Source organism: Chamaea fasciata, unplaced genomic scaffold (genome assembly GCF_029207755.1).
Source record: "Chamaea fasciata isolate MVZ Bird 193981 ecotype frontalis unplaced genomic scaffold, bChaFas1.0.hap1 SCAF_2, whole genome shotgun sequence".
NCBI classification, from domain to species: Eukaryota; Metazoa; Chordata; class Aves; order Passeriformes; family Sylviidae; genus Chamaea; species Chamaea fasciata.
The window spans coordinates 105,580,646-105,604,265 of NW_027094087.1; the positions used below are offsets into that span (position 1 = coordinate 105,580,646).

At 40.9% G+C, this 23,620-nt stretch overlaps 1 protein-coding gene across 3 annotated transcripts in view; it reads left to right on the forward strand.

Moving 5' to 3' along the window:
- The first annotated feature begins 18,143 nt into the window (after positions 1–18,143).
- GK (glycerol kinase) overlaps positions 18,144–23,620 on the forward strand; it is a 35,396-nt gene continuing 29,919 nt past the window's right edge. For all 3 annotated transcript variants that reach the window (XM_066176972.1, XM_066176974.1, XM_066176973.1), the window contains exon 1: positions 18,144–18,253. In XM_066176972.1, coding sequence (XP_066033069.1) covers positions 18,188–18,253 — 66 coding nt within the window. In that variant the 5' untranslated portion in view covers positions 18,144–18,187. The remainder of the gene's footprint in view (positions 18,254–23,620) is intronic.

Genomic DNA, 23,620 nt, shown 5'->3' on the forward strand with positions numbered 1-23,620 from the left:
AACAGATGAGAGGGAAGCAACCTTCAGCACCTTAGGGGATCTTTCAGTCAGTCTCTTCATCTCTTCATCTGTAAATGTAGCTCAGATTGTCTGAGGCCAAGCCAAATTATTTTTGTCAGTGTAATTCACTACAGCAAGCCCAATGCATAAAGATTGTCTATCCCTATCCACCCCCATCTCCCCACCCCTCCAAACAAAGAAGAAAAACGTTTCAAGTAAATTTCCATGTTTTCTTCTCTACCACATTATTCTACTCACAAGGAATTTCCTTGAGGAAATTGCTTTAATTTTGATCCTAAGTAGTTCTGATCCTTAGTTTTTTATTTCAGCTCCAGAGTTTGTCTTCAAGACAAATGTGCCAGTTGTTTGCCCTCACTCTGCTTTGGTTGGCCTGTGCTTAGCCTCTGTTTGGTCAGAGAGTGCAAAAGGAGCTGCCTGTCATTTGCAGGTGAAATGTTTATATTCTAGAAATGATAAATTGGAATCTTTTGATAAGACAATATTCCATGGCTTTTTGTTACATTTAATAGTAGGAATAAGTACATAAAATAAATCAATTTTCCTGTACATATACTCAAGCAGGTATGTACACAGCAAGCTCTCTCTGGTTATTAAACTATTTTATCTCTATTCTTATTTGGTATGTCTATACTTTTAATCATGAATTTTGAAATTTAAAGGGCTAAAGATACCACCTTAAGATTACTACCTAGTTTATAAGTGCTTTGTGCAGTAGGACAAAGGGGATATTTTTACACCTTTTGATCTTTGGAAGGAAAGATTTTATAGGAAGGAGATAAGCATGCTATCCAGTACTCCATCATAAAAAATAATCATGAATGATTTATATCCCTTACAGCAGTAAAATCAGATATATGTCAAGCTTTCCTGTATATGTGAAAGTTTAACTTGTTTTGACCTGAAAACCCAGTTTTCAATGCATTAATTGCTCCAGTATAATCAATTATTTGAGCAAATCAGAAGTCTTTTAACAGGGAAGAATCTCCATCATACACAGTAATCTCTTCTCTTCCTTCATTGCTGGTAGTAGAAAATAGATCAGTAGAATTTTCTAGGTAAAATGTAGAATTCTCATCGTCCAAATAAGTGCCAGGCAAGTCTGGTTTTGAGTTATCTCAGGCCAAAGGGAGTCTCCTGGATTAATTACTCCAGCCCTTTATCTGTTGCGTGGGAAAAATGTGGTTGTGACATTGTTCTCTTGGCCATGCATTTCCAAGAAAGAAAGACCATGGATACACAGAGAGCCCTGCCATTCTAGAAAAGGTGAAGGAGTTTTGGTGCCCACCAAAACTGTATTTGCTGTTTCCAGCTGCCCATGGCCAGTGATTGCCCACACAGCAATGAGAAGCCTGGCTGTCCTTGGGGCCCAGAATCTAAACTCCAGGAACTCAAGGAGCACAGCACTTTCCACAACAAGGCTGGTGAAGGACTTGGAAAACAAGCTGTATGAAGAATGACTGAAGGGCCTGGGGTTGTTTAGCCTGGAGAAAAGGAGACTCAGAGGCGACCTTATCACTCTACAACTTCCTGAAGGGTGGCTGTAGTCAGGTGGGGTTGGACTCTTTCTCCAGGCAGCAACTGACAGAACAAGAGAACGCAGTCTCAGGCTGCATCAAGGGAAATATAGGTTGGATATTAGGAAGAAGTTTTTCACTGAAAGAGTGATAAAGTACTGGAATATTCTGCCTGGGAAGGTGGTGGGGTCACCATCCCTGGACGTGCTTAAAAAAAGACTGGATGTGGCACTTGGTGCCATGGTTTAGTTGAGGTGTTAGGCCTGGGTTGGACTCAGTGATCTTGAAGGTCTTTTCCAACCTACACATTCTGTGATTCTGCGATTCTGCGATTCTGTGATATAGTTATATCCATCAAGTTCTGCACCCAGAGCGTGATCCTTCAAAATGAAGCAATTGTTTCATCACACAAGTGTCCTAACTAAATCTTTTAGTTAACTACAGAGGCATTTGTACTTCAAGTACAAATAGGGTAATAATAGGGAACATTTGCTGCTTTTCATGCTCCTTGTCCATTAAATATAAAATTTATTCCTGTGTTAAATTTCTTTTCTCCTTTGTGGATCACATAAACATTTAGTTATATGCAGACATCTCTACAGGTTCAATCTAGGTGCAAATCAAGGAAACAAAGGCAAGGCCTTTGATATGATAAAATTATGAACAAGAACATTGCACCCTCTGATAAAATCTCCAAGGTCAAGGGAAGTTTGCTTTGGGAAGAGATAACAGTATTGGATGTAGCATATTGAAGCTGATCTACATCATGTTCCCAGCACTAGTCTTTTATAGTAAAAAGTAGCCAATTAGTGAAGTCTTTTCGGTTCATGTTCTTTTCTTCTCTCACTAATTTACACACACTAGGAGACTGATCTTGGTCACAGTTCAGAAATCTTTCCCTTCAGTTTCAACCTCTCTTCATTTGTAACCCCTTATTTACCTTTAGTAGTCAAACAGTTCTGCCCGTATCCTTTTTCTTAATGGTCACAAATAATGCACTGATGCATCCTGAACAAAATACATTATTGTACAAGTGATCCCACTGTTAGCAGGGACTATCCTGAGGTTTCCATGCATAACCACACATGGGCACATAAGCCTTTAAGCACTGCAGAGCGTGGTGAATCATGTGAATCACAATTGGCTTGTAAAGCATCAGAGGGCAGCAGGCTGGGCAAGCTGCCCTCTTTCCATTGTCTGTGTCTGGCCAGAAGCCAAAAACTTCTCTTTCTTTTATTTTGTTTTTGTTTTTGTTTTTGTTTTTGTTTTTGTTTTTGTCTCCTAACTAGTACCATGATAACTTAAAAATGGATGGTTTTAAACCAACAGTCAAGAATATCTAAATGTAAATGCCACCTACCCTTTTGCACCCTCAAATAACAACATGCATTAAAGGTGGTCTACAGGGTGCAGATATATAGAAATATATTTTCTGGAAATCCTGATGCACACCACAGGTACTGTGCACGGCTTGCTCTGTGCTGCTGACTGAAATACCCCAAGGTCTGAGGCATTTCAGTCAGCAGCAGAGAGGAGCCTGACCCTCAACACACTGGGGAGAGTGCAAACCACAATTACTCCTCAAGCAATGAAGCATACTATTCCCCAGCTCACCACCCAGCTCAGCAAAAGGCTTTATCAGCATTTATAACTCTCATGTTTGCACCTTCCAGATCTTGTTAGACAGTCTTCTGGAGTCATTTTTTAAGCTTCCCAGAATGCACACATTAGTTCTGATCCTTTCAAAGAATTTTTGTTCTTGTAGGTCTCATCATTCCTTTGAAAGTCTGGTTTTAGAGAGGAATTTTAGCAATTACCTTTTTTTTTTTTTTGGGGGGGGGGGGGGAGGGTGACTTTTGCTCAAGATGTGTCATTCCTCTGCAAGGACATAAATTTTCAAAATATGTCAATATACACTGAAGGTTTGGTGGTTTATCTCAGTTTTGGATTTATTTAATGGTTTTCATACCTTGAAAACTCCTTTAAATGCTTGAAATTCACATAAATCAGTTCAGCAATGTAAAAAAATTTATAAACCTGAGTGTGCATAGCAAATAGAAGTGATGAAAATCAGTATTTCAGGTGTCACACAAATAAATCCCTGAATCCAAGGCATCTCCTGCAGAATAAGGAAGGGCTTGAGTTCCTGACTATGTCAGATCATTTCCTACCATAGGAAATCCCCAGGGATATTACACTGCATTCTTGGCTTCACAAGTATGAAATGATTACCCACACGTGCTCACCTAATTAAGTAGAAGCTAATTGCATCCTACCTATCAGATAGAAAGGTATACCATTGGATTACTGATAAAACTAACCAGTAGGTTGGGAAGGAAACCCAAGGCTGCCTCCACCTTTTATTGAAGGAGTCTTTTTGCAAATGCAGTGTCTAAAGCAGAGATTCCAGCAGCCCACACCATCCTAGGGAGAGGGCAGCTTGACAGAATTCGACTTTCTTTTCACAAGATTCTTTTTTTTGCTTTCTTGCCTCTGGGTGAGCTCATGATTCCCTTCTCAGCAGGTCTCTAGATCTAATACACTCTAAGCCTCAGCAAATCCCAGCTGATAAGAGGAGGAGCTTGTTCTTTCACCTGGCTGCACCTTGAGGACAAGGAAGACTATTCATCTCTTCAGGACAAGTGCATTACAGTATTTGCAGGTTTTTTCCTGGCTTTATGCCAGATTCCCTCTGTGGCTACACACACCCTCTAGAATAAAACAGGATATTCCTAAGGAAGAACTGGCTAATTACATTATAAAAGTTTCAAATGTCATTTCCAAGAACAATAAAGATTGTCTGAGAGAATGCCTACCTTTACAAAATCCTGTCATATGATACATACGCTAATTCTAATGCTTGCATTGGGTCTTTGTTAAAAATAAATTGTGCATCCAGCTGCTAATGTACTTCTTGGTTCAGTGACAACTATTCACTAGTGGACAGGATTTATGATCAGGCAAAGAGCTTTTATCTGTAAAACAGGACTCAGCAATAAATGAGGGCTTTACACATCTGTGTTCAACAAAATTGAAGGCAGTCAGGCTACTAAGAAATTATTTCTTTTGTTAGTGTATCAAAATACCACAAAAAAATGCAGAAATCCAAGAAGTGATACAGCAGTCTGGTTTCTTTAGGTGCATTGGCACATATCTATAATTTCTAGGTAGAGCCAGCCTGTGATATGGGTTTTCATGATTTTTTTTTCCTCAAGTACTGGCTCTTAATTTGACTCTGATTTCTACATTCCTAACTTTCTTACTCTTTCATCTTTCCAGCAGTCAACTTTTACAGCTATTCTAAATTCTGTGTCAGTAACATTAATTTGAAAATTTTGTCTGAAAGTAGCAATAGAATAAGCAATTGATGTGCTGAGTACTTTTAACAAAATAATGATAGAAAACCCTCCTGCACTTTGGTCCATGCAAATCAGAAGCTGTCACTGCCCACAGTGGTTTTTTTTGTTTGGGTTTTTTTTTTTTTTTTTTTGAGTTAGGTAATCCTGGGCAACCATACCATGAGAAAAGAAAAACAGGAAAAGCAAAAAATGTGAGGGTCTGGAACAAGTGTGGACAAATCTCTGGTTCCATCTGCTAAGAAATGATGCTCAGCACAGTTTGCTGCTGCTGAGCATTATCCAGGGGCATAAGACCTGCCAAAGGAAGTGAGAGGGAGGAATGTTTTAATGGAAAACTTTATGAAAAGCAGATTGAAAGCAAAGGGTGACTGAGTTGATCTTTTTCTAAAGAGGTGGTTGCTGGAAAGGGGCAGAAAAACACAAAATTGAGCAATTACACAAGGATGGGGAACCAGGGAAGCTTTTTCAGATGGAGTCTGCAACCGAGATTTTGCAAGGAAGACTGGTAGGAAAAGGTTGTTTAGTTACATGAGTAAGAGGGAGAAAAAAATTCAGAAAAATGGCTCCAGAGTGGTTTCTGAAGAAAACAAACATATTTATGTGAAGATGGAACTCAGTGAGTTAATGACAAGTGTGTGTTTGATGTGGTACTTAGGGAATATATGGAAGATGTATATATGTATTCAGGAAGACTGGGACAGAAACAATACAAAGATTTAGAAATAAGATAGAGCATTTTAAATTTTAAGATATAAATTACAAGCCAGCAATGTGTCATTGTAGAAAGAAGGCAAATATTATCTTGTGCTGCATTAGGTAGAGCATTGTCTACAGTTTCAGAGAGCTGATCCTTCCACACTGCTCCAGCCTTGAGGATGCTCAAAACCAAATGGACACTGTCCTGAGCAACCTGCCTGCTCTCACAGACTTGACTTTGAGCAGATATTTGGACCACAGGAACTTCACAGGTGTTGTTATCCTTCCTGCCCCAGCTAGTCTGTGATCCTAAATAGGAAGGAGGCAGAAAATACAGCATTTGGTACAACAGTCAACAAATATTTCTCTGCAGATGTTTGTTGATACTGCAGCATAAAAGAGCATTGATGTGTGAATACAATAAAATGAAATACACAAATATGTGTGACTGTAAGCACAATGACACAATAGAAAATAGCTGGATATAAAACTAGACAAAGAGGTAGCAGAATAACCACAAAGGAGGAAAATGGATACTAAAAGTAAAGAAAGTTTTTTTCCTCAAAGCAGCATTTGATACTTGAGAATTGAGGCTATATTGGCAACACTGCCAAAATCCTCTGTTTCCAAATGAGATCTGTGAATATTATATGACTAATTTTCTCAACTGGTAAAATCACTTAATAGCAACCATGGGTTTACATAACACTTTCAGGGAAACAGACAATCTCTTGGATTTGATTACACAAAAGGGAAAAAAAATTGATTTCAGTAACCACTAAACAAAACAACAAAGACAGTGGCCACAGGCCAAATGATTGTATTTCCACAGTGAAAAGTATGAATGCTGGCATCAAGAATCTCACACAAGCAGAGAAATTTCTGAAAACTAGTAAGAGGCAGGAAACTTATAGTTCAGGACCATGTGGATTACTCCTAAGTCAGTATTAAGGAATGTTTGTATCTTTCAGGGCATTACAGAAATATTGAAAAAATGCAAGGATGTAATGTCAAGTAAAATTGGTTATTTCATTTTTTTTAATAAATTGTTTATCTTTTATTTCATGTTAGGTAGCTGGCATCTTTAATGACTTGGTAAAGCAATATCAATAGGTAAAGGGAAGAATGAGATAAATGATCAGAAATTAGAGATGTTTAGTATTTGTGCCATTTTTTTTTTACATCACATCAAGCTGCACAAACCTCATTATTTACACAAAAATTGTAACCTAAGAATTATACTGACCTCTCAGATATCTGTATCATCATCAAACTCAAGAGCTATTCGTGCTAAGTCAGACAAGGCAAAATAAAATAATAGAGAAGGTCTATAAAATAATTATACATACCAGATACCATGATAAGGAGCACTTACCAAGCATAATTCACATTTTGCTATGGATTTACTATTACCAGTAAATGGGAAATATTTCACAATATCCTTGACTCACCCATGTGTGATACATGATGCAATCAATTTCCATGGAAATTTGTATCTAGCCCTTTACTAGAACAGTACTTTGAACCCCATATTATTATGCCTCAGCAAAACTCAGGATTCAGGCTGCCTGCTGTCAACAGCCGGTTGTTTAACACCCACAGACTGCAGGGAAAAGTGGGCATATTATTGTCAATGTTCTCTGGGAGCCCTGAGGGACTCTAAAGTACAACTGCTAAGGTCAATGCTTCTGGTGTCTGATGACTACCCTGAAGGGTTGAGCTTTTATTTTGCTGAAGTGTTTGAATCACTTAAGCCATTCTAGAGAGAAGATTGGACTATGGAGACCATATCTCCACATCTCCCCAGTTACATCCCACAGCTTCTTTGCAGACCCAGCTGTACCTTCAGTCTGAAGCACAAGATTTCCTAAAGAGCAGAGGGTGTTTGGTCACTGCCTTGCTGCCTTTCAGTTGTGGTTAAGGAAAGGACAGAGAGGAGACAATTTTTGCCATTCTGTTGTTGGCTTTGCTGCCAAGCAATGTGACCTCTGGGATGAACTGAGCAGGTCTGACAGCTCTGCACAGCAATGGACGGGCACTTCCCATTAACTCTGCAGGTTCTTCGAGCAGCGCAGGGAAAAGGACAAACCACCAGTATCTTGACTCACAGCCCTGGCAGCTGAGGCAGGCAGGGGAGGGGAGGAGAAGCAAAGTTACCCCTTTTGCTGTTTAAAGTGTTAAATTGAGTTACTTGGGATTAGGACATACCTCTTGCACAGTGGAATGTTTCTCAATGCAATAAACATCAACCTGACATGAGCAACAGTGGGTATCTTTGTAGAGCAGCAGAGAAGGAGCTTTATCCTGTCGTCTAAAAAACGTGTTCTTATGAAGCCACTTGAGAATTGAGAACGTGTTTTACCTGAAGACTGGAAAGAATCATTCTTTTTTGTTTTTTTCTTTTTCTTTTTTCCTTAATTCTCCAGCCCTCAGGCTCACATACACAGAATATTATTGGACTGACCTGCTCCAGGTGACATCATGCATGTTTAAATGCACAAAGGTGAGAAGGAACATTTGGGCCTCTTAAGATTTGAATTAATAAGAGTTAATTGATAAGATTTTCTAAGAAATGGACACTCCACCTTTGAATTGCTTCTGTTGCAGAACACAGCCCAGTTCCTCATTCTTTGCCTTCTGAGGTAAACGAACTGAGTATTACTCGTGGAAGTGCGTGACACTGTTTTACACCACAACAACACAAACTCCGAGATTCAGAAGGCTGAAAATGACTCCTTTATTTTTGGGATGTGTCTCCCTTTTATACTATTTTTCACAGACCAATTTGATTGGTGAAACAAAGGCAAACCTCTTCATTTACTTTGGTCAGACCAGAGGGACATCAAGAAGTCCGACCTAGGAAAAGGAATGAATAACGAAGTTACAGTTGCAAAAACATTTCTCCTGTTTAAAGAAAATTCCTTGGGAAAAGAATTTCAGAAGACGAAAACACCTCAGGCATGGAACCAGGGCTACAAGTGCAGAATGAACTTTCCTCGTGAAATTCCCTATAATCAAGACAGCCTGAGAACTTGAACCAACAAATGAGGGGCAGAGCAACTGTGGAATAAATACAGCATCCACTCACCTGCTGCTCTACATGTAGAAGGCCACACCACATGCAAGGAAAGTACCTTCTCACCTTTCTTCCACAGTAGCCTCTTCCTCAGTGAGTGATTACGTATCAGATTTCCTTGGGAGGCTGATTGTTTGAAGTTTACCTGATGTGGGCTTTTTGCATAGCCAAAAGATAGTGTACTGTTCATAAATCCTCCCTCTCTTGACCAGAAAAGCTCCCAGGAGAAACCTTTGTTAGCTGGGACCGCTTGTTTTATATACACTGTTTCAGTTGTCAAAATCACAAAAAGGTTAAATCTTCTGCTGTTGTGTACAAGGAAAACAGCATTTCAGCCACAGAAGAGGTCTGTGTTTTATATCAGGCTTCAAATCATTACAAAATTTTAAAGAGGAAGAGGCAAAAAGAAAATAGGAATCGTTCTTTTTGGAGAAGATATGGAAAAAGTTCTTTTATTTGGATTTTGTGGCCTCCGATAAAATAAAGCACAGCATAACTGAATGTCTGGGCAAAAAACAGATGGTGTTTTCAACCTTAGAAGAGGGTGATGGGGAGACTTTCTAAGTTCCCTCCCAACCTGAATTATTTTATGAAAATAATGGCATTGAACTATTAGAAAGCCACCTACTACTCTCTGCTATTTGATGTATATTGTGATCTTATTTTAATGTAATATCTGGAATTATTATATTATACAAAACTTTACCTCTGTTTTTATTACATATATATATAAAACATTTACTCAATCATATGTATTATATCTATGTGTATTCATTTTAATTATTTAGTGTACATACCATTTCTTTTCAAAGTTCACATCATGCATATATTGTGAATTAATAGAACTGTATTTCTCTATGTTTCATATGCCCCCAAGATTTCTAATACCCTCAGTTCTCTTTTGTTTTAGCAGACTCACATGCTCCACCATCTGAGAAGTCTGTACAAAATACACCATGGATGTAGGTCTTTTCTGTTCACTCACTGTTTTCATGGTGTTTACAAAAGTACAGCAAACAAAACAGTAAGCAAAGATAAGAGAAAGAAACTAATCTTTATGTTAAAATTTTAATCTTGTTTCTTTCTCAAGTAAACAGTGACAAAGCAAAGCAAACACACACATCAAGCCCTTTTTAGGGCACCCTTTTTAAGCACACGTCCTTTCCTTCTAAAAATCCCTGCAAAAGCTTCTTTTGACTGCAGGGGGAGCAAGAATTTTCCTAAAGTATTTGTGAAGCATTTAGCTGTGGTGCGCTCACTGTGCAGCGTCTTGCTCATTAGCTAGATAATTATTTCTCCTTAGAAAGAAAGAATAAACTACATAGCATATGAAACACTGAGCAGTGTGTTGCCTCAGGCTGACTCCTTGTATAAACAAATGTATATAAGAGGCTAAAGTCAGTAATTTAATTTCTTTGTATTATTATACCAAAAATATAATTTCATACAGAATGAACACCCAGATACAAATTTATTTTGGAATAACAGGAAACTTACATCATTAGAAAGGTACTTTTTCTATTTCTGCAATAAATAGATGAATTTTACCAGTGCTACACTGATGTTCATCACCTGAAAGTGTAGACTTATGATTTTATCTCTGCCCCTATTATCTTTTGTCCTAATATCCTCAATAAGGAGTATAAATGGACAAATCATTCTTTGGTAGTCATTAGAATATTATTAAACTGCATAGAAGAATCAATGCAGCTTCTAGAAGTTAATGTACTCACAGGGATGACTCAGAAATAAGGCAGCTGGAACAATTTCCACCCCAGCTCTAACTTTGCCCCCAAGGAGCTTCTGTTCCTGCAGAAGAACACTGTAACCTGGAAAGAACCAAATGCTGTGAGTAAGCTCTTCTCATAATGAACCAAGAGTATTGTTGCAATTAGCAGTTGATAACAAGGAGCTGCAATATGAAGACTGGCATACATTCTGTTAACAAACCACTCATAGGTAGACTGAAATGTCAAAGGCCCTAGAATATGAGGGGATAACATGACTGCAGTGTGCCACAGTTATCAGGAATTCACCTCAAGAAACTCAAGCAGGAAACTATGTTTTGAGGTATATGAAAGCAAAACAGGAACCTGCTGTTGGGAAACCACTCAGACAGTGTATAAATTCAACATAATTTGACCATGTATGGAACTCCACAACAACCTGTTGAAATCGCCATAAGTGATAGCAGAGGCGGAGCCATCTTCAAGTTGCAAATATAAGCCTGTAACAAATTCCTCCTGCTGCATAAGTGTCTGTGCTTTAGAATCCAGAATGCAAACCTGACTACTCAGATTGCCTGCAGTTCTCCCACCTAAGTGTTATCTTACTGTCATCCCAGGGAAAGACACCTCTTATCTTCACCTCTGCTCCAGCATCCTGCCCAGCAGGTTTGGCTGTAAACTAGCTGGGTCTGACAGAGGCAGGTGTTAACCCCAGCATTGCCCTGGGTTTCCAGGATTGACAAAGGCTTGGTGTCTGTGCTGGATCTGCACAGTATGGTCATCCTCACCTTCCAGGACTGGAGCAGGAAGAGCTGAACTGGTCACTGTTTCAGACAAGTGTCTTTGTGTATCATGCTCCCCCACCAGTGCACCAGGAAAGTGCATTCTTTAGATCAGCTTTCCTAAGTATTGCTTAAAATATGTGGCCTTGGCAGATGCTCAGAAAGCAAACAATAAATCATCAAAATGTCAAATTCAGTCTTGAAGATCAGCCCACATATCCACTTTCTATTTGGGTGACTGGGCTTTTTGCCTTAATGATATCTCCTAGATATGTCATGGCTTTCTCATACTTTCGTCAGGATATTTTCAAGCTTGCCTCACAAATTCAGTTATCCTCCACTACTGAAGAGCCTTTTTCTCTTGGGCAGTTTCATTGATAGCATAGTTATCTTCCTCTCTGTGTTTTCCTGGGAGTTTATTTTAGTGGATTACATCTGAGAGTATTTTCCTTCTCCATGAGCACAGCTTTGAGGTTCTGCTTTGGCAACCACAGAAAGAAATACATGCAATATCATCCAGATTCATTTCAAATCCAATTCAATTCTCAATACAAACACAGCAAGGCATCTTTTATGAAGCTAATCAAAACTGGTGTTCATTTCAGTGTGCCTGGTGAGAGACACCATGGGTTAGGAGTACTATTCCTCAATTTAGTATTCCCACTGTAAAGAAAACTGTAAGATACTCTCCTCCTCCACTCCAGCAAGAGAGACAAAAGGCAGAGCTTACAGGTTGAGATTTACTGGAAACAGCAATGAGATAAGAAAGTGAACAGTAAAACAGCATTAATAACAAAAGCATACAGAAAGTGGGTGATTTACACACAAAAAGATGTTCACTGACATTCCAAGAGATCCATGTCCTCTATACTCTCCCACTAGGCAAAGCTTTAAGCAGCAGTGAGATGTCCCAAGGTTTTCTCTTCCTAGGGCCAAGCAAACACATCTCTCTCAGCAGCTGCCTGTACATTATCTATGAGCCACCCAGAACTCCACCTGCAGGTAAGTAACACCATTTTGCCTTCTGGTATAAGCAGAGCATAAAGAATCTGCAGAAGACCTCAGTGTAGCTGAGCTCTTCCATCAGTTTTATGAGAGATACACTTGTTTTGTGATGTAAAATTGGAAACATCAATGTATTAAAATTGTTCTCAAAAGCAGACAGTACAGTCTAGCCCTCATGATAATAATGCAGCCATTAACATCTCCAGAATTTCCTAATAGATGGCTAACATTTGATTTGATGATATGGAGGCTGAAGGTCTGTCAGCAGCTGAGGCAATCTAAGAGGTTGCAGCTGCTGAATATTTCATGCTGTCCCAGTCTCTACCACATCATCTCCTTTTTATTCTTAACCTTTCCCATGCTCCTTGCTGTGGTAAGCTCTGCTTTTCCACCAGCTCTGGCACTCATTACGGCAAGTGAGTCAATTCAGCTTCTTGGCAGAGAACAATCTGCTTTTATTTTGTCTGGGTATGTTTTCTGCCATATAAATGAGCTCAGGGGAGTCAAGAAAGGATTCAATAAAAACCAGATCCCTTGCACAACAAACAGAAACTGCATGGACAGGATCAGGATGGTAGTGATAAAAACATCAATCCTTTAGAATCTGTGTGAGGCTAGATCACCTACCCTGTGGAATCCTGCCTCTGCCAGTTTTTACCAGTTTATTCAGTCCTGTCCTTTCTGAGGGCAACAGGAATGTAGTTACTGATTCCTGAGAAAAGCAGTGGCCAAGGAAAGCAATGCCTTTGGACCTCAGAGAAAGCTGTGCTTTAGCTCTGCTCTGTTAAGCACTTGCTACATGACCATTGGTCTGCAATTTAGCTGCTCTAGGCCCACCTCCATGTCTGTAAAAAAAAAAAAAAAAAAACCAAACAAACAAACAAAAAAAAGCCATAGGCATAACATTTTCACAAGAGGTTTCACAGAGATAATACATAAAAACCCTTAGACAAATGTCCAGATCCTGACAGCATCTAATTACCTAGAGTAAATTTCTTGATGGCTTTATAACAATCAGTACTGAATTCTCAATTCGTATCTGAGAGTGTTGCACAGCAATTCAGCATGCCATCACCAAACTGAAACAGAAAACCAAAAAGATGGGATATATTTTCTTTACTAAGTATGTATTTTCCTTAGTAGAACATATATTTGACAGTTTGCTTTAATAAAAACTATCCTTCTGTACTCCCTATAGACATACGGCACCTCCCACCTGGAACTCTATATTCTCTTCCTTTGTTTTAGTCCTTCTGCTTAATATAAGAGCTCAGGTTTGTGCAGGATTAACAGAATTTAAAACCATTGTAGCAACAGTCTCAGGGTCTTAATGTAGTTCTGTTGCTGCTCCTTGGTTTTAATACTTTACCACATACGAAAACCTGAGCCTAGAGTGTACATCACTAAATTTTCAACCTCCAACTAGGATGTGTAGAGGCAAAACTATCAAGTATTAGTATTTAGAGCAATTTGCCTTTTTTCTAATCCTATTATAGTATGCAGCAATTTCTCATAAGCCTATTTTTGGAAATATTCACTGTGCAGTTGTCCTAGGGTGACTTTATGATGCTTGTATTCCCAATTACCTGCTCTGTTTGTGCTGTATATTGATTTCTGTACCTTTAAGACTGGTTCTGAGAGTGAAGGGGGGAAAGAAGTGGTAAAAAAAAAGATGTGAAAAGATGTCCTTTATGACCAGCAGTTGCCTTGCCTCTGCTAACTTAAGGCTAAAGTAAAGTACAGAATGAGCCTATGAGAATTGGCCCTATCATCATCTTATGGAGCACTAATTAGATTAGCTCATTTGATTAAAAATAAAATTTTAAAAAAAGCAAAATACAGTTGTTATGAAAACAGTGGAAAGCTAACTCATATTTAATGTGTCTTTTCAATGCAGTGTATAGTTTCAGGAGTAAATTTTTCAGTAAGTTGCCATAATTTTTTATGGAAGGTAGAAGACCAAGTATTGCAGTTAAGGATTTTGAAGCATGGAGTAGCTACTATACCACTAATTAATATTTATATCCTCTGAATTATTAATTTTAATTCCCAAGAACATTTACTTTTATCCATACAAAATTCTTGTGGGTTTGTTTTTGTTTTTTTTTCTGATTTCCCCATTTTGATTTGAATAATAGTGTTTTGAGCAACCTGGTCTAGTGAAAGGTGTCCCTGGTCATTGGCAGGGGAATTACCACTAGATGTACTTTGACTTCCCTTCCAACCTAAGCCATTGTGTGATTCTATGACCCTTGTAAAGACTTACTGGCTTAATAACTGCTTTTTGAAGGACTTCGTATTAGCTGTCTTCAAAATGTGAATTTATTTTTATTATTGATTTATTTTATTGTCCCCCAGAAAGACAGCAACTGCAAAAATGATTACTCAGGGTTTGAACACTGTGAGAGTGATTCTAAATATAAAATGGCATTCAGGGAAAACTATTGTCTAATACCAGGTCAGAAGTAAAACATATCCTGCGAAACATTCATTGCCTCACTGCAGTCATGGCTTCACAATAAAACGGTTCTTGCCAAATGGTGACAGAGTAGTGCATGTGCCAAAACAAAAGCAGAAGACAGAACATATTATGGGTCATAGCAATGGCCCTGCCCTCCTCAGGATCTATGGAAAGGTTCCCTGCACACGGGTGCTGCAGATGAGCTGTAGAAATGTGAGGGCAGCCAAGGTCACGACCTGTTTGTGCTGGCTCCCTGCGCCAGAGCAACAGAGTTTATCCACTTGTGCAGGCACAGGCACCCTCACACATACCACTCATCTTCCCAGTAGGCTAAAGGGTGCATGTGGCAGCGTGACTCGTTACCCTGGTGCCCTGGACACTTTAAAAATACACCTGTTCCAGCCTAGCTCCAAATATGTGCCTTCTGTCCCTCCTGGGGGAACCTAAGGATCTGACATCTGTGAGGAAGTGCAGGACTTGACAGCCGAGCCCTCTCTGTCACCAAGAGGCAGAAGGGAAAGACATGGACCTCTGGCATCCACTCTTTAATTCACACTGTATCACATGATTGGAGTAGCCTGACACAGTCACATTCTGTCCTTAGCTTGAGGTCAGTAAAGAAGAATCAGCCAGGAAAAGCAGAATGTAATTGCCAACTTCCCTTCACTCCTCTGAGATTAAAGACAAAAATCAAACTGAAACTAAAAAAACTCAAACCAAAAGCAAACAATTGGGTTTATGTGCTATTGAAACCAGTTCTTTAGGAACTAAATTATGTCAGCTTTGAAAAATGCACTGCAAATATTTACGTGCTTAATGAATGTCTTCCAATGTGTCCACTACCTTAAAAATATATTTCAAAAAAGCAGTGAGGCTGCATTCAAAGATGGAAAAACCCCCCATTTGAGTTCAGATTACAGAACAAGAGGTCAAAAACTGCATGTGGAACAAGGGCATCATTTACAGGAATCTGCATTGCGTGGGCAGTTGAAAATAATCAGCAACTTTATAAATGTTATATTTTGAGGAACTGAATTCAAGTTTCTTATAATTAAGTCTTCCAAAATCAATGAGAGCCTCCATTATTTCTGCCAGGCTGGAAATTGTTATAGCAAGTATATCTAAATTCCAAAATCTCTCCTTCTGTCAAGAATAATATACACAAGGATCTCAACTAGCATTTGAGGTTATTTCCTTTTTTTTTTTTTTTTTCCATTTTGCAACTTCTTCAGCAGGAAAACAGAACAGCAAACAACTTCAGCTGCATTGTGTAGACTTGCCTCAGTGAGATCTGAGCAGAAGAAATTAGTCCACACGGATATCCACACTCCTCCCTTTAAATGAAGCTAATTCCTTAGCCGAGCATAGCCTCACATTATCTTACTGTAAAGGTATGGCCAGAGCTCCACCCTTCCTTCCCCTGCAGGCTTCCCTGTGACAGTACCCTCTTATCCCTACTCTGCAAATAGTATTGCATAATAAATACTGCAAGGAAAAAATGTTCTATTCAAACACTGAATAGCAATGTGAAGGAAGCGAGAGCACACTGTTGAATGAGCGAGGAAGAATAAACTCTTCTCCCTAACTCAGTATTTTCTAGTTTTGGACTAAACTATTTCCCCCTTCCGGCTGTCTAGCATGTCTGTTGAGAGTTAAGGAAATATCACAGGTTATTGCTGTCACGCCTCCTGTTTCTGGTCTATAAACATTCACGGCATTGCTAAAGAACACCTAAGGAAACGGCACCTCCCAGAGAATTTCTGTAACTCTTGATTCTTAACAGCGCAGTGGGATTCCATGTTTTGCATACATGTCTGTCACGATATTGCTTCCTCCCTTCTTGGATCTAGAGAGACCTCAACTTTTCCTGAAAATTGTCACATCCAATCTTGAGTTGAAATACACTAAGAACACAATACTGCAGCTTTTAAAAGAAACAAAAGAAATGACACAAACCCCACACTTTTCTGAGTAATTATACTAATTAATTCAGATTTAACTAAGATCCCATGGGATTAATTCCTTGAATTCCTAATCTACATGGAGATGTTGTAGCCTTGTATAAGTATTCCTAATGAACTGGAGTTCTTGGCCGTGGCTTTAGAGTAGAAGCTCCCTGTGACAAGCGAGGGAAGTAGAGGGGGGACGTCTGGCAAAGCCAGAAAGGATCATTATGACCTTGTAGTACAAACTCTGTGGATCCCCCTCTAAGGGTTGCAGCATGTTCTTGAGCAAGATGATCTCTAAACTATAGCTAGGTTCCAAGAAAAAAAAAATTACCCATCTTGACAATAAGATTTGAGAATAATAGATAAGATTTGAGAATATTTGGCAAATGGTCCAAGTGCTACTTTACTGTCAGTCTTGAAAATGTGGGTGTGGATCTTACCACAAGACTGTATTTGTCTCATTTCAGATGTTGTAGTTAAGGGCGGCAATGAAATCCCCTGCTATTACACATGAGTAGTAAGTGCTGTTCACACCCCATCCAAGGCTCCTAGATGCCACCCGAAGCACTAACAAACAAAAAAAAAATGAAAGAGCTGGGTAAGGTATCTCACAAAACATTCCTAAGTGGCAGCAATCAGATTTTGCTTATCACGGAGCAATTGCAGTAAAACACCCCAAGTTTGGACAACTACCAGTAATGGGGATTAATGGCAAAGGCAAATCTTTTTAATAGTGTCTGTGGGAGCTGGTTTGCTGGCACCGTGTGTCACCGGTATCTTTTCAGGCCCTTCAGTCAGCATTGTTGGCTTTTGCAATTCCATCCCAGCTCTTACGACACCAGCGGCTTTTCTTGAACCACAAGTTACCAACATGCAGTAAGGAAGGAAGACCGAGATTCCATTTTTTTTTTTTTTTTTAAGCCAATGAATATAGAGTAAGGCTTTAAAAGATAAAAGAAGCCGCTTTGGGGATGTATCATAAATACGTATAACATATATCGGTCATCCATGATCACTCAGCTTTGCCCAGTTCCTCGGCAGTATTCGCTCTGCACGGAAGATTTCTAGAGGATACCCCGGCTTGGCACCTCCCCAGCGGGGTCCCGCCTCAGAGGGAGTGGGGTTTCTTTCCGCTCTCCCCGATAACGAGCGAGACAGGTTTCGCTCCGTGGAACGCCGCCTCAAGGCACAAGCGACCCGAAAAGGGATCCCGGGGCAGGTCCTGCTGCTCTCCCGGGAGCGACCCGGGCTGCCCTCAGGAACCCCGTGCGTGCCGCCGCCTCCCCCTCCCGCCGCCGGCCGCCCGCGCGCCTCCGCCTCAGGGGCGCTGGGGCGGGGCGAGGACGGGGGGCGCGCCGCGCGTCACGTGACACACCCCCTCGCGCTCCCCTCCCGCGAGCCGCGCCCCGCCCCCTCCGCTCCGCCCCCGCCGCGCCCCGGGCGCCGATTGGCTGCGGGCTGACAATGCGCGAGGCAGCGCCCCCCGCCCCGCCCCCCCCGCCGGCTTCACCCCGGCAGCCACGCGCCGCCGGCCGCGAGCTGCCCGCGCGGCGCCGGCGGGGCCGTTACGGGAGCGGAGCGGGCGCTGAGGGGCCCCATGGCCGCGTCGCTGGGGCCGCTGGTGGGAGCCATCGACCAGGGCACCAGCTCCACCCGCTTCCTGGTGAGCACAGCGCGGCGATCGGGGCGGCACCGGGGGCAGGCGGCGCCCCCGCGGCCTGAGGGGAGCCGCGGCTTCCGCGCCTTTACTGCCCTCCATCCCGGCGGGGGCCTCTGCCATGCCCTTGGGGAAGGGCAGGGGAACGGGCCCGCAGGGCCGGCTGAGCTGTCCCGGCTGCAGCCTCCTGTCTCCCGGAGAAGCGGCGCCGCTCGGCCCGGGGGTGCCGGATCCGCCGCTGTCCTTCCGTCGCGTTCCCGCGGGGAGCAGCGCCCGTCCCGCCGGGAGCGGTCCCGGGGCGACCCCCAGACCAGCGTCTCTTGCTGCTGCTCCAGGGGACTGCGAGAACCCTCTGCTCCGGGCAGGCTGCCTTTGTAATCTGTCAGGTTTTCAATCTGTCGGGTATCTCGCCCCGAATGGAATCAAATGGACTAGGTCCTCAAGCACTGTAGAAATAGATCCGTGCGAATTCAGTGACAGTGATTAGCTGGTGTTCAAATAATGCGATGACTCCGCTGTGTTCCCCGCTAAAACCTGCCCGGGGCCTGCTGGAGTGACTGCTGCAGTTCCAGCCCTAATGTCAGTGCATCTTGTCCACTATAGGTATTCAGGTGCCTGAACCTGCACGCCTTGTGAAACACTGATTTGTTTAAACCCTAGAGGAAGATAAGTTTAAGGAGAGGGGAATTGATATATTAATCATATATTCAACCCTTTAGTTGAAGGATCTAGTTATTTCTGTATCATGCAATAGACTGTAACTAATGTTGTCATGTATGGAACTTACTATAGATACTTCTGGCTTGCAAATCTCTACGAATGTACTGTCCCCTAGTCAGTTAAATCGTGGTAGTTTGACTTAATTAAAGCCCTATGGCAATTTCCTCTATGGAAGTGGAATAGAGATAATTACTAGAAATAAACCATTGTCAAATGCGCAGAGTATGAATTGGGAAGATGAATGTTTTGGTTTGCCCTTGCTGGTTTTTTTTGGTTCTTTGGTTGTTTTTGTTGTTTTGTTTGTTTGTTTATTGTTTGTTTTTTGTTTTGTTTTGGTTTTTGTTTGTTTGTTTTGTTGGTGGTTTTTTTTTTAATGCTTCCTCCATATGAAACGTTCCTTCATGAAGCAGGAGACTAGAATATCTTCTTGACCTATGTTACCATTATTACTCAATATCACGACCTTCATGCGATTGTCAAATGAGAAAACACAGCTCTGGGGGTGGAGAGAAACTCCAAACTGACAAATGACACCAGGGGGCTGTCTTGGATGCCAGTCAGGAGTCCTTTTTGAGAACGAACTTGAAGAAGGTCCCTGTAATGTATTAAGATGAATTCTATCTGCTTTTATGTATATGCCAAATTAACTTTTTTTCTTATCCTAAAAGGATAGCACTAGTAGAAGTAAAACTTAAGCTCTTTTTACCAGTATTTTTTCAAGTTCCTCTTAGGAGGAATTTCTTACACTGCACACGGTCATCAGTGGCTTTTATGCACTTGGGGAGATTTTGCCTGTCTACAAGAGGATTCAGATGCTTCCTAATTTTTTCAAGAAGTATATTGTGTCTTTTACTTTTAAATTCTTGTATCCATCTCAGTGTCTCGCAATTAATGTCAACATACAGCATTGTCTTAAACTTGGTAGTGTGGTCTTGTCATTATGATAATGAAATTACATATGGACTTGGGCAAATAAGATACATCAGAACACAGGGGAGAGGGAAAGAGGAGGGTAAAGTGTGCCGAGATCTGCTACAACTCACCTCAGTCATTCAGATAACAGCACATGTATCTGGAGAATTCTGTGCTGGAAGGTGATTGCTGCAGTGGGAAGAGAGATTTTGCCTTGAAATATTTTAAGCCAGAATGTAATGTATTGTTTTCTGTGCCCAAAGTATTTCCTTGGCTCTGTTGGTCATTTGCTTTTGGTTGTTTTTGGTTACATTTCTCACTGATCTCTCTATATTTTGTTTTTAAACATAGTGTTTCCAACAGTTTTTGTCTTCACCAAGTTTCAAGTCAAAATCAACTTGCTGCTTACTTTGCACTTGTGTATTCAGTAGTTCAGAGCAACTGTTACCTAATTTTTTAAGTGGAAGACATATGATTTTGACTAGGTTAAAGGGTTCTTCTGGGTGAAAAACTGTCAGGTCCAATGGGGCCAAAGCGTAGTGTCAACAGTTCAGAGTGTAAATTCCCAATCTCAGGTGGCAGATTTACCAGTGGTGTCCACAGCAGTCAGTAGCGGGGCTGATACCCCACAGTATCTTCATCAATAGCCATGGGGATGGTTGGAATGTTCTCTCAGGTGGGGGTGATCAGTTGACTGGAATTCCAGTCAGAGAAGGGGCCTGCCAGAATATTCATAAACAAAGCTTAGCACTTGAGACAGAATGGTAAAGAAGCTGCTCAGTGAAGAAAGACACTCCTGCTGGACATCCAGTTGGATATATGTGAGCAGTACATCCTTGTGGTGCTGCACATTAAGAAAAGTTCAGAAAGTAATTGTTGCCATCGTGTAGCACTTAGGAGGCAACATTTGGACACCACAGAGGACGGGAATTTGAAGAACTGGATTTTATCCAGCCAAAGGAATCCTGTGCTGCAGCACAAGGCTGTGGAAAGAGGGTTTGGGAGGTCAGGGGTTCTTTCTTCACAAGAGAGGCTGAGAGGTGTCCTCAGCTATCTGAGCACCGTTTGTGGAGAACCAGAACCAGCCTTCTCTCAGACGTGCACAGGGAAAGACAGTGGGCAGTGGACACAAGCTGCAGCGAGTGACATATCCAGTAGATGTAAAGAAACAATGTTTCACTATGAGGGCTCCCGATCAGGGGCTGGAGAAGGTGTGCAGAATTGCCATCTTTGCAGATACTCAGTGCCTGACTAAAAAAGGCCCTGAGCAGCCTCGTTTTAAATTTAGGCTTACCTGAGCAGCAAGTTAGGCTAGGTGATCTGAGATTCAGAGTAAATAATCCTGTGCACAGACACAAGTTTTGTTTCTCCTGCTTGTGTGAATGAGGAGGCTGTATGAGCACAGGGGATGAAGGAGCACCAGAACTCAGGTGCATTTCTGTTACTGTCGCTCCTTATTGAGCCTTGTCTCTCACACAGCACGCACACCGTGGTCATTTTATGTTGTGGCTTTATCCTCCACAAACCCTATTTTGGATATTTACCTTTATTAACTACTTTTGCAAAATGAGCTGTAATTATTTTTGAGATTGTAACTTTTCTGTTAAGTTGGGTTGAAGCTGGGTAACAGATTCAGAGTTACCAGGGAGGGCACAGTGCTTCGATTACAAGGCAATTGTTTAAGACTCATTTTCTGTAAAAATATCAAGCAGGAACATAAATTGGGTAGGCTAAATAAGTGTACCCAGATGACTGAATTCTGGCGAAGATGTTTCACTGAATATTTTCATCAAATACTTTCATCTCTCATGTTCCATTTCTTATTATTCAAGAATCATAAAGATACGCTCTAACTTTTTTTGTGAAAAGTCTTAGGATCAGGAGCTAATGGCCAGCTCAACCATTGTTTGGTCTCTTGAAAGATATTTGCTGGACAATGTTTTTGTTATCTTATCCAGGAAGAGCAAGAACTGAAAGACACAGTGAAGTACCTACACAATACTTTAAGTCCTAAGTTTGTCAGTGAGCTAGAGAACATTTTTTTCCCACCTCTGTGAAATATTTCTCTTTTCCTTTCCTTCATCTCTAGAAGAAACAATCAAATAAAGCTATATCACTCTGCAAGCATTTTTTTCAATAAACAAAAACTGATTTTAGGTAAGGAAGACATTCATATCCATTGAGCTTTCTCTTCAGAGGGGAATCCATTTTACCCCTTTACTGAAGTATCATGACCTTTTGGGAAAGATAAAAACTTGATTGTATAACTAGCAAGAAGGGTTAAAAATGCTGTAAATACTTTTTTCCCCCCTACCTCTTACCACTTAAAGTACAGTGTAGTTTTATTTTTAAATGCCATAATTGTAAGCGCCTCCTAGATGGTGAGGGAGATCTCTTCATCATGAGCCTTCCAAGAAAGGTAATTTCTAGGAGACTTGTGAAACTGTACTTATTCATAAATTCTGACTGTGCTACTCCTAGTTAAATACTGGGGAGGGAATTATTGTTTGTCTCTTATCCTTGCCCCAGCTGGGTTGATTTCAATGCAATTTCAGAACTCCAGCTCTGAGCTTGTTTGCCTGCAAAACCATGGCTGTTCCAGCTTGGCAGAAACTCATGAAAATATGGCATAGAGTAGCAGAAGTAGCTCTTCTGCAGGCAGAGTTACATGACAAAGCTTTAGAGATATATGAAAAGTTACTTCTAAAATCCTTTTTTCAGCTGTGCAGCTTCTTGTGTCACCTCCATGGGCCTCATATTTCTGTTCATTCCTTGAAAATTGTTACAAGTGATTGATGTGAATTTTTTTCCACTAAGATAATAAAACATGAACATAATACACAATAATATATAATAATGCATAACTGCCCCCCTTGATGTGATGTGATACCTTATATTAAAGACCCTATAAAAGCTTGAATTAAATGATCAGCCCCTGTGCCTCTCATACAGGACACCTTTGTAGGCCTTTCTTCTCTGCAGTCCTGAGGCTCAAGGCTCAAGCTCTACTCCTCTGTTGGGAGTAAAGGGAGGATGTTATTTATTCCTTTTCTTTAATCTCTCACTGGAGAATTCAGTACATATCTGGTGGCTTTCACTTTCATCTCTGTTCAAGACAGCTGTACAAGTCCAAATAGCCTAGACAATTCTTCATTATTACTGCTGATAAAATTAGGGCAAAACTGATTTTGGCTTCCCCCCCCCCCCCAACTGAGATATCAGTAGCATAAACTGGAATCAGTTCTTAATAAATATGAAAGGATTGAAAGCCTTTAGTCCCAACAAATTACAGAAATACACTTCAAACCTGATTCAACAGGAATGTATTGACCTTATCTGAATTATTCATACTTACTGGCACTTATTTATCTATCTCTCCTCTGTCAAACAGGGACAGTGTATGGAATTTTTTTTGACAACAGTAGTGGCTTTTGGAGGGAGTGGGAAAGGAAGGCTTTGAGGTCCCATTTGATCTATTTATTCCCTATGTTATTATTTTGTAGGTTTAAATTTATTGACTCATTCATCTTTCCACCTATCAGAATTCTGTTTATCAATGTAGAAGTCATAGAGTCAGAGAATGATTTGGGTCAGAAGGGACCTTAAAAGTTACCTGCTTCCACCCCCACCATGGGCAGGGACAGCTTCCACTGGACCAGGGCACACAGGGCCCTGTCCAACCTGGCCTCAAACAGGGGCTGCTCCCAGTGAAACTTTTTAATCCCTTGCGCTGAATAGCAG